At 42.1% G+C, this 12,234-nt stretch overlaps 1 protein-coding gene across 1 annotated transcript in view; it reads right to left on the minus strand.

Annotated features, from left to right (window-relative positions):
- Positions 1-485: 485 nt before the first annotated feature.
- The window catches only part of LOC142775261 (uncharacterized), a 43,940-nt gene continuing 32,191 nt past the window's right edge, over positions 486-12,234 (minus strand). Inside the window, exons 3-5 of the mRNA XM_075876603.1 lie at positions 6,980-7,080; positions 5,580-5,677; positions 486-571 (exon numbers count right to left, since the gene is read on the minus strand). Of these exons, the coding sequence (XP_075732718.1) occupies positions 519-571; positions 5,580-5,677; positions 6,980-7,080 (252 nt within the window). The 3' untranslated portion in view covers positions 486-518. The remainder of the gene's footprint in view (positions 572-5,579; positions 5,678-6,979; positions 7,081-12,234) is intronic.

Here is a 12,234-nt window from a genome sequence, read left to right on the forward strand (position 1 = left end):
TGCACCTGAAAATATTGTCAAAACATTTCCATGCTTGCCCACCTGTTTTCATATTACGATTTTTAAAGTAAGTGTAAGCCTCCAGAAAAGCTATAAAATTCTGTTAAAGATGGGTTTATAAAGCACTGCAATGTCTGTGACAGCACTTATCAGATGCAAGTTCCACAAGATGTATAGCTTTCTGCATTGGTAATGCATCACGACTCGAATCAATTGATTGGAAAAACGTATACCGAGGGGAAGAATACTACGGTTACTTACCGTAGAATTTAAGAGACCCAATGTTTTTGTAATCTTCTTTGTAAAACCAGTGCACTGTAAATTTTCACAGCCGAACGTACTAACTTATTCATAATGTTTGGCATGACACAAGAATTCACAAACAGCCAAACGAAATACATTAAGGTTCAGTGGATGGACAATACATTCAGTTCTGAATGCACATGCATTATACCAAACACAAAATATTACAAATGAATGCAAACCTCTTCTGATTCGGCCTTTTGCCATACACTATCTCATCCCGAAGCAGTGCGAAGTGTGGTTCGTGGGAACACATGCCGAGCATAATCTGTAAAGAAACGCACCAACTTGAATGCTTTAGACCAGCATAATACATAGCAAATCTAAACGAGCACTTTTTCCCTGTGAATAAGAAGAGACTTTGTTAATGCAAAAATGTGATGCTCAAGAGTTCCAGAAGTCAACAGATGACACATGCATACTATCTTCAAGTGTAATAGTTATTTGAACTGTGATCGCAGCAATATATTAAAAAAAGGACAAACAAAATTATGTGAAGAAATATTTCCAATGCCCCTGTTCCACGGCACATATAATATCATTACAAGTATACCTCGTTTAATAACCTATTTGCAATGCACAGTGCAAGACGGTGAAAATAGCGCCAGTTCAGACCTAGAAACGACATCGTCTACCTCTCCTTTCATGGAGCCATCTGCATGAAAGCTTGCTGTTATGCAGCAATATCAGTCACAGTAAGTGATATTTACTTCAACGTCATAGAAATCTTGAGTTGTTGGTCTACAGGGATATAAGAGGCTACACACCCTTTGAAAATGAAAAAATCGCAAAAAAGTCAAATTTGGAAAACCACATAATCTTATAGTATGTCTTATATTATCTGATCTATAAATAATAATGTTTAATTCATCGCGAAAGTACATCAAATAAATTATGTAACATGCCGTGGCAGCCGGCAAGTGGCCAGCGAGCGCTGTAAATTACCATAACTTCACGTGTTTGCTATTTCTCAACCATGCGGCCTGGTGCCACCATCATGGTCTTCTTTGCTCGTGAATTCTTGCTCTTTTTTTTCGCCACCCGCGGCAGCAGCAGCGGCATGGCCGCGCAGGAATCGCTCAAGATTGCGGGGCTCTCGAACTTTTCAAGCCTCCCACGGCCGAATGCGAAGCCGCGATTGGAGGAAGCGCGCACATTTTGACGGAGTAAGCTCCTATTGGCTGTTGCGCTCGATGACCTACCTGTTCCCCCCTGCTCGCCATCTGCTCCGGCGCCGGCCTTGCATGCGCTGGTTATATTTTCTTGGCATGCGTTGTTTTCCCGTTTGCCATCATTTCGCTTGGTTCTCACGCGTGCTCTTCAATCTTTCACCGTCTTTACGACACGATCTTTTGCTGTGTTCACGAGATGCTGATTGTTGTTCTGTCACTATTGATGGGCAGGGCAAAGTTTGGGACTCGACACACGGTCTGTTCAAGAAAGCGTCCCATGAAGCTCGTACGCATGGTGAGGCTCGTTCAGGCGACAACGTGTGTGCGACAGTCGCATCAATGCTGAGCACCACCTCCTTCATCTCTTCAAGACTTACATCAATGCTGAGCAGCTTCTCCTTCATCTTTTCAAGATGACGACTGCATTGATGCTTATCACAACACTAAGAATCGGCGCAACGCTCTGTTTTCAGAAGTGAGGCTGGAACAGGTGTTACGTGCTCAAGTGCGCCTGGTGCGTTGTACTCGCTATCTGCAGTGAGTATGGCCCTGAACAGTGCAACCGCGTCATCGACTGTACATTCGCCTCCACGTTTTTGGACGTGCGAGGACTTAGCCGCGGAGGATAGCGAACGTGTTGCTGTGCAACCAAAGCTCAGCGCTATGCCGGCAAACACCGGCAATGGAGAAAGACCCTTTTCATGTGAAAAAGGCTCAAGAACAGCTGCAACACAAGCAGGAAATAAGGAAAAAGAAAAAAAACCTAAAGAACATTTCTAGCTACTTTGCAGGGTCATTTTAGACCAAAATATGTGTTCAAAACTTTTAAGGTCAGTTTTCTCAGAATGACTTTTTTAACCAGTGAGGGTGTTTAGTCTGGTGATATATCTGCAACCGCTCATCTGATTTCTGTCAAACTTGTTTTATGTACCCTGATATGTAGCCCAAACACTGGCAGAGCCACTTTCAAAATTTATTGCATCTGTGTGATAATTAAAGTTTCTTTTTAAATGTTCAATGGCAAACACCCAATTCAGTGCTCGGCTAAAACTTTTCAGAAAGATAATTGAAAAAGGGCTCTCCTCTAGTGTAAAACACCCATCCAGGATTTATTACAGTGAATTTCACGATGGTAGCACATTTATTAAATTCACCAGAGCCTAACTAAGAAACCTATGTGGACTATCCTGATAAACGGCTGCAACTTTGGCACCAGTGAATCTAAATGAATGAAAGTTTATGGTTATTCAAATGGCTTTATTAAAAGCCTACCCTGAAAATTCCATCAGGATATCTCAACAAACAAAAAAGTTGTCTTTTCATGGTAGCCTCCCCCATTAACAATGGATTTAGTAATCGGTGTAGATGTTTGTCAGCACACTGTGTATTTTGCGTCCCAATATTACCTTGTGACAAAACTGCTGAGTTTTCTGTCGCACCTTACAGACAAATATAGCACATGAAATCCTGACTTGCTTCCGAAAGACTACCCACAAAACAGCATGGAAGAATAAAAATAAAGAACAGACGACCATTAGCAAAACAAAGCTGACAGGTGGCATTGGGGTCATGTTGGAATCAGCTGCTCCATGCAATCATGGTTCCTTACTTTTGCAAAGTCAAACATTTGTCGAACGTTTTCGATACCCGACTTTTACGTACAGACACACATTGTGTTCTCGATATTAGGCTGGACACACGAAAAGTCTTGCAAATTTTGTCAGAGACTCTGGCATTGCTTCAGCTATTAAAAACCCTTAGGTGTCTCTTTTCAGCAGTAATCAATCCAAAGTGAACAGATATGTAGACTATAAAGGTAGCGACCATGAAATAGCAATGGCACAAACACATACTCAATGTTCACAAATTCTACAGTGTGTGACAGTAGTGGTACAAGCAATGTACGCTTGTTAAAAAAATTCTCAACAAGTCGGTATCAAGCCCATATATATACAATGCCTCGTGTTTGGGTCGTAACCAGGCTGGGATCGTTCAGTCCGGATAAAATCTATCACATTGTGTTCCCCTTCACCTGGTGTCTATTTAAAACAGCTCGGTAAAAGAATCGTACCATGAACAAAAGAGCTTAACAATAAAATTATATAGATGCATGCATGTAGCAGAGAAGAGCATTCATCAGAACAATAAAAGTATTAATATTTGTAGGGCTGGAACATCAGAAAACCCACACCAGGGCAGTGCACACAATTAATATTGCATGATCTACCAAATTTAAGGCTGTCCACATATATTGTTGAAATCCTGTCCGACTATGATTCACCTATACTAAAGACTCCCAAAGAAACCTGCGTGAAAGTGACTCTGATACACATCGTCAAAAAAAGGCATAAAGTATCGTATGCACCTTAGGTGTACCGGTATTACCATATTTTCTTGCATATCACTTGCACCGAGAAAAACTGAAAAATGTGCTTAAAAAGTGGGGATGCAGATTATACGGTTTCTTTCTTTTCTTTTCTGAAGAGTTAAAGCTAGGAATGCACGTTAAGAAGAAGAAATGCTAAACGACTCCTTGATAAAATACAAGTGATGGAAATGCTAACTTTGACTACTAGAGTAGCCAGTCAGAAAAGTAAAATTAAAATAAAGTTTCAGCAAAAAACCTGGTGGCCTGAGAGGTAAAACTTGACACCACGCAACAGCGGGTCGCTAGAGCTCTTCACGGCCACAAACTGCTCTAACTGATCCTGCAACCGTGCCATGACTTCGGTGCCTGCACCCGAATGCATGCTGTCAATCCTCACGTATAAGGCCTGAATTCTCCACCATAAAATCTAGCTAGCATGTTGGAGTACTCTAAAATTAATGCCTTCAAAAGTGTATCCCCGATGTGCAAATATAACACACATGCTTATAAGCAAAGTTGGCCACAAAACTTGCGAGGCGAAAGTTCCACGGATGAAACAGAAATTTTAGTTCTTTTATTAAGGGCATTCTTCTTCTAAATATTTGAATTACCGAGCAGGCTGCAAAACCAAAGTACAGTACAGATCGAGACTTTGATGCTGCTTTCAGCATTTTAGAATTCGGCCTTTTGCGAATATTAGGACTCGTAAAACACATTTCTCTAAAACTCAACCCTATATTGATTGCTTAAAATCTTTAAAAGGTTGTAATATTACTGTTTTCATGCTGTTTCTGCAGATGAAAGTGAGAAAGGGAAGAAAGGGCTCTAGAATGGTGGATGTGCAGCCGGCTACTGCACCTGAAAAACGTTTAGCAGCGACATGACGGAGCCGCAATGCAATCATTGAGTGCACAACTTAAACTCCTACCCCGAAAAAGATATTGGAGAGGGAAGAGAGGGCAAGGGAACCCATAATAAAGAGTCACAGCTTTGCTGCATGAGCAAAACAATGAACACGCTTGCAACAAATCGAAAGGTCACGCGAAGTATCGCAAGCAGATCTAAACGTGCCCCGCGATTCTGACGCATAAATGACGCACTAAACCTACTCACAGGTACAGATGAACGCGAATAAGTGTCTCACTTGTTACTTCGCTGCGTCTGAAAAGCGCGACCCTTTCGCTAACGGAGACTGTACCGCGAGTGCAGTGACCTTTGTGTGCGCAGTAATAACAGAATCGTTCCAGCGAAAGCCCAAGGCAAACGATTCTCCAAACTGCGAGATAAGCGCGTGCACGCGTGAGCGTCCATCTCCAACCCCCTCTCTGTGTTGCAAAAAACGTGTGGGAGATGAAAGCACGTTCCAGCGCATCCTGACTATCTAGCACTGCGCGCTCATTGCGCCATCTCGCTGGTAAGCTGAAAACACGATAGTTAACCCCGAGATGAGGTGCGCCAGCTGCAAGCGATATATATAAATAGCTTGCCGTTTCAACCTTGAAGGAGGTGCTCCTTTGTGGCTCAGTGGCTAATGCCTTGCACACACAAACAAGAGGTCCCATGTTCGAGTCCGTGCACTGGAGTCTTTTTCTGAATTATTTTCCTTTTTTGCATTTTCATATATATAGATATGTATACATATACTGTGAATACTTCGACGGCAAAATCTAGCGGAGAGTGTCCATATAATTGCTGTCGCAATAAAAGAAAAAGACAACTATTAGGTAAAATCTCACCAGGTGAGATGCAGTTGAAGTCAAACCGCTCCTCAGTGGGCAGGACTTCTCCCCTTTTGCGTGCCTCTTTCTCTTGTGCCTGGGCTTCCTTTGCAGACCTAACAACAAGAAAAAAGATGTGGCACAGCATATACACAAGGGCCAGATACAGATCTTCCACCCGGTTAACTTCCCAATTAGTGCATATTCGGCAAACACAATCTCCCACTGTGGATACGAAGGACATGAGCATAATACATTTAAAAAACAAAAAGCTTACTTTCAGTGTACTACATGTCTTTCGATGCAAGGACACATCATATACAACAATAAAGTCTTTTAAAGCAGCATAGAAGAAAAACTTGGAGCAGAAGTGAATGGCGACACGGTTATTTAGAAAGCAGTTAAGTTTTTCTGCACCTTTCACGTTGCTAACTTTGCCTGTCGAAGAAACTTATTCGAATAAGTTTGCTAAAGGCAAGTACCACATGTCGTATACAATGCTCAAAGGGTTAAGATTCTGATCTAATAGGGAACGCTAGTACTACCAGAAACGCGAATAACACATGAAATGACTATTGCGCTACTGCTATACTGTGGCACTACCTGTGCTAGCAGCTTCCAACAATTTCATCAACAGAATTTACACAAGAGATGCCTTGATAAAGAAACCATACAGCAAAGAAACAGAAAAAAATACTTAAGTCACAGTGTTATAGGGACAGCCAAAAGATCAACAGGGTGTTTATGGTTGTACTGCGTGTAACAGTGACTTGCCTTTTTATTGAGAATGAAAGGATGGAAGAAATGATCACTGGTTTCTCAGCCATGTGACTTAATTTTAGTATGTAGCGCGAGTGGGATAACCGTGCCATGTTTAGTGATGCTCAATGAAAGATTTGCTAAAAAAAGAGAAGATCATGAAAACAGATTTAAAATGCGTATGACAGTCTCTTTCTGAGGTGAATAGTGCATAATTGCTGATAAATAGCCGCATTGACTACAGCAACACAAGCACACTATTGATAGGAAGGATACTCTACTGTCCATACCAGAGTTTTATTCCAAGGTGTAGATATATATGTGCAATTTTCTAACCTTTATTCAATGTATCTCCCCACAGACCCAATGGTTTGCACTTGTACATCACAGGAGAGTACAATAGCTAGAACATTTCTAAGTTGTCAGACTGCGAAGATGGGGAAATCATTACGTTTGTACATTGTGGACTATGCTAAGCATGGTGATGTATAAGCACAGCTTTCCCGTATCTAGAGATGTTCATAAGACCCTTAAACACAACTACTATTGTGACTCAAATAAGGGCACAACTTGGAGCACACTAATTTTCGCATGAGCGATACACCAGCTAAATATCGCTTACACACAGAACCAAGTCATGACTATGTGAGGGCATTTACTTGAATGTTCGGCCTCTTTGCTTATTCATTTTGGCCCTTGGGGCTACGCCATCGACAGCCATGGAGAACGTCTTCTTGGGCTTGATCATGCGAAACACGAACTAAAAAACATATTTAGGCTATTGTCAGACAAACAAAGGACATATATCCAGGCTGACTACACCAATAACAGGCAAACAAACTGCGTGAAATCTATATACTGTGACATCATAGTCCCATCTATGTAATTGAATATATACGAAAAAATTCTTTCTTCTCTATTACGAAAGTATGGGTCATTATCGTTGGGAAGAGAGCAGACGTGGATGATACCGTTCATGTCCAGGTAGAGGTTGTCGAACTTTGGAATCTGAAAGCGTGAATTGGAATGAAATGAAACTGCTGGCCATTCTCTTGAACATATTGCATTATATAATGGTGGAGTACAAAGCAAAGAGCGACTATATTACTGGAATGAAAGATTTAACAGCGGACATATTCTGTCAACAATGCGTCTTCGTTACCTAATTCTAATTGTTGGGGTTTACACTCCCAAAACCAACATATAATTACGAGAGACGCTGTAATGCAGGGCTCCAGAAATTTCAACCACCGGGGGTCTGTGCACCTAAAGCTAAGCACAAAGACCCCAAGCAATTTTGTCTCCATAGAAAATGCGGCCACCACGGCCGGGATTGATTGATTGATTGATTTGTGGGGTTTAACGTCCCAAAACCACCATTTGAATATGAGAGACGTCGTAGTGGAGGGCTCCGGAAATTTTGACCACCTGGAGTTCTTTAACGTGCACCCAAATCTGAGTACACGGGCCTACAACATTTCCGCCTCCATCGGAAATGCAGCCGCCGCAGCCGGGAATCGAACCCGCGACCTGCGGGTCAGCAGCCGAGTACCTTAGCCACTAGACCACCGCGGCGGGGCCACGGCCGGGATTCGATCCCGCAATCTGGGGGTTTGCAGCTGAGTGCCTTAGCCAATAGACAACCGTGGCAGATGTGTCTACATTAATTGACTATGCAAGTGTCAATAGTGCCTACATAGATGTGAAGGAGAGAAAGCAAGAGAAAAGAATTCAGGCAGTATGACACACAGGTTCCAGACACACTTGTGAGGAGACAAGTGTCAGTGACCATAATGTGAAACTTCATGGTGAAAAAGAAAGCTAGCATGACTGCTACACAAGAAGTAAATCACAACACAAGGTTTCATTCACCACTACCTTTTCTTTAGTTAATGAACAATAAACATGGCTGCAAAGGTAAAACAATATGTTGACATGATAATTTAAAGGGACACTAACAAGCAAAATGATTCTTCGCGTATTAGTAAAGTACAATTTTACAATCCCCAAAACGCCCCTTTTATTACAACACGACGCTTCGTAAGGGAGAAAATTTGTGAAAAGAAAATGTGGGTGTAGACAACGCCACCTTAAAGGAGCACTTACATCAAATTTACTCATGCCAATATTTTTGCGTCGGCAAGTAGCAATAGACCCCGTAGCAGCGATTCGTGACCTAAAACGCAACTGAGGGGTGAATAACCATCACATTTATTGATTTCTATCACTGATATCTAGCACTTTTTAAAACGGCCAGCAATTCCGCCATTTCTAATGCTGGTAGCACCATCAGTGGCGCTACCTCGCAGTCACCTCGAAATCACGCCGCAGCTGACCACATCTCCTCAGAAAAGAGTGACGTCAGGCTCTGCCGCTCCGAAAACATTTCGTCTGCTAGGCGGACACATTCAGTCATGCCTTGTCTCCTTCATTGCTGTCATCGCCGTACTAAGTGTCGACTCTGGTTTCATATGATAGTCTGGAGGTTGGAATTCCCGTGATTTGAGATGTCGCGAGTTATTTTTGCTTCGATCGACCTTCAGCAGAACAGTGATTCCGAAATGGACGCCGTTCTAAGCATCACTGCAGAGGTATTCGAGGATGCACGCTTCAGCCGTGTTCGTTCGTGTGTTTCAGTTAGCTATATTTGTGTGTTTTGGAGTGCAAAGCATTCAGTTATACGCAGAGGGGTCATGCAACATTGCTATCACGAAAGAGCATCAGTGGAGAAATAGAATATGTTTCTTGCTTGCCTGGTTTTTTTGTGCCTCCAGATGGCCCCACCTATGCAGCCTCTCGCGGGTACCACGGTATTACCACTTTTACGTACATGCAAAGTCTACAGATGAACTAAAATTCAACGATACCTGCGTTGTACTTGTTAGCGATGATATCCGACTATACGCTCTTCCACTTTTGATAGCTTGTGGTCATTTTGATGTGTAACACATACGTGATATGAAAAGACACCCTCATTGCACTTTTTTCGTGCGTCAAACTAGACGGCTGCAACTCACAACGATTCCCCGGCATGCTGATTGACAAGCACACATATAAACATGCTCTTTTCTTTCGCCATTCTTCTAAAAGTGATTTCTATCTTGATACTTTCACGAAATCATTCAAAATGGTGCGACGAAGATCAGACGTGACGAGCGAGTTTGTTTCTGCACTTCGGAGCCACAATAAGAACACTCGGATTGTACACGTCATCGCTACTAGGGCATCGTCACTCAAGATGGTATTTGTGGAATGTATCACACCGAACAAGTAGAACTAGTGTCGATGTCGCAGGGCAGTCTATTTTTCGTTTTTTTTCTCCTTAGCTTTTGTGCGCTGTATGACATCGAATTAAAATAACTTCCACACGACGGATGCCGTTCACATTTGGCCAAAAAGACCTATGCTTACCAAGCGATTGAAAGATGGACGAATCTTGATCTTGAAATTTAATTTCAGTGCTCTTTTAGGGTTAATCCCTGCTCCAAATACCGTGACATCATAGATTTTGAAGGCGTCTACTGGGCCCTACGTAGGTTCTAGTCAATAAAAATGAAAAACATCGTCATGTGTGGGTACCATAGACCTAGCGTGCAACGTCTCAAAGAATTTCAACAAGCCGATGCAGCGAAAATAAGAAAGATACATTTTGAAACTTTTTGATGTTATGCGCAGTGTTTTCGGCGTGACATTTATAAATGAAACTTCAACCGCAATTTCATCCGCTAATAACGAACTTATGATAGTCAAACATTGGCCTTAGAGTTCTCGGTTTGTCCATCAAAACCAAGTCACCGTTTCTCTTTGGCGTCCCTTTAATAGAAATCAATCACTTTCGCAAGGAACATGACATATTGTCAGATACGTTAGCTCTTTATTGGGAATAGGAACTGATCTGTGGCCAATAAATGTTACATGTTTTCTCTTAATCTGGTCCTTTTTGTTTTCTGTGAAGTGGAGTGCAATGACTAGTCTCAATCATTGTGTAATAGAAATTGAGATCAAATACGTGTGTTACAGTATTTTGACAAAGGGGAATAAGCGTATGTTCTTGATGAATACTTATGCTGCATCCAGTGCACTCAGGCGCATGTTAACCCTACGTTGGCTACAGCTGATCGTACAATTCATGCCTCATGTCTAAAAGATTTGGCACACCACTACTTCAATACGTGGTACACATTCAGAGTGATGTTTTACCCTTCGGCACATCAAGTTTTGGTTTCTTTGACTGTAACAAGTCTCAAGCTCATCCAACTGATTACATTTAGGCGGAGGATCCCCTCGGCATTTGTACTGCATTTTTGTTTCAGCTTGCATTCTTACTGTCACGAGTGCATTTTTATCACACATTTCCCCCTTTAACAAGATTCTCCAGGCACAACTTTATTATACTGGCACAGATTGCCATCAAACAAATTAAAGGAAAGAATTTAAAAGTATTTCCGAGAGATTACGACAACATTCCAGTGCACATTCTGAATGAGGGCATGCTTGTAAATAGTACTAACAACAAATATCAAAAGTTTAAAAGAAATAAAAAAAGTCGTAGCAACAGGGTTACGTTAAGAACAAGAATATTTTTTTGTCATCGTTTCAGTGATTTTGCCAACTGCTGTCATGAAGTCACATAGCTAATAAAATTGTTAACTAATCGGAAAATACACGAAAAGTTCGAGGAACTTCAAGCAGCCGGCAAATTTTTCTTGAAGCGTTTCCTGCCGGCACAAGTACCTTCACAAGAAATTCATGGAGCCCAATCCAGAGCGAAAATGAGTGGCTTGTGAACATCGCTTCCATGGGGGACATCGAGATTACGCAAGGCTGAGACCAGCTGTCACCAGACCCTGCAACAAACTCTTTATGAAGCAGACTGCAATGTACTACAGCGTAAACCCCGTAATCTACCAAAAAAGACTAATCGGAATGAAAAAATCGCCTCGCGTAACTGATCCTTCGTAGCTACTGCTTAGCTAATATGTAAACAAATACCAAAACATGCCAACGTAAACGTGCTAAATAGACGCGCCTAATTAACAAAGCGCCCTGATGTAGATGCTGCTCTTTAACGCCGAGTGCCATTCGATCTCATCGACAGTGCTCATAATTAAGTGCTTAGGGTGTAGAGCATGGACCGGGACTGGAGCACTCCATTCAATACATAACTTCAGCGCGGTCACCACCCTTTCGATCTTGAACCGACGTCAAGCCAGAGGCATGTTGCGAGCTTCGCGGCCACGCCGTAAAGCGTTGCCACCATCAAAACAACGACAGCGCACCCTTTTTGTGGGTAAACGCTTTATGTGAAACAAATGAACTTGAAACATCAAAATAAACAATTTTCTTGTTAGTTTTTATGCAAACATAATACAAGCCAGTTGAATTGTTTAAATAATTGTTTGTGAAACAGAAGTTGCTAGTGCGGGAGCAGACGACAGTTGCAGACGACTCGTATGTGGGAGCATCAGCCGGTGCAGTTGAAGCAAGCTGCATCAGTTCATGATGGCATTGAATTATCACGCATGTTGCTGCAAAAATGGTGCAGCAGCTCCGCAAAGAAAGGTGTGAACCACTTTTTCAGGGTTCCTACAGACAACAGGTACGTCCACTCACGTCATTTTGTATGAATGCCGCTGACTAGTTGGGGGCGAGCAACAACGCGCGCCATTCAGCAACGAAGCCGTAACGTGAATCGGTGAAAAATAAGTTTAATCCTATCAGCGACATCAATATGTAAGTTTTCTTTGATCTTTGTGTGCACAGTTTATGACAAATAAAGTTACAGCAACCATTTAATTGCCCACGAAAATGATCTATTGCGCAATACTTTGGTCGGTCATTATATTCGCTCCCGTGCTCTTTACAATGAGCCTCGAGATAAATTAGATGAACTTAACGCCAGGCGTGAGAAGCG

Source organism: Rhipicephalus microplus, chromosome X (genome assembly GCF_043290135.1).
Source record: "Rhipicephalus microplus isolate Deutch F79 chromosome X, USDA_Rmic, whole genome shotgun sequence".
In the NCBI taxonomy this organism is placed as follows: domain Eukaryota; kingdom Metazoa; phylum Arthropoda; class Arachnida; order Ixodida; family Ixodidae; genus Rhipicephalus; species Rhipicephalus microplus.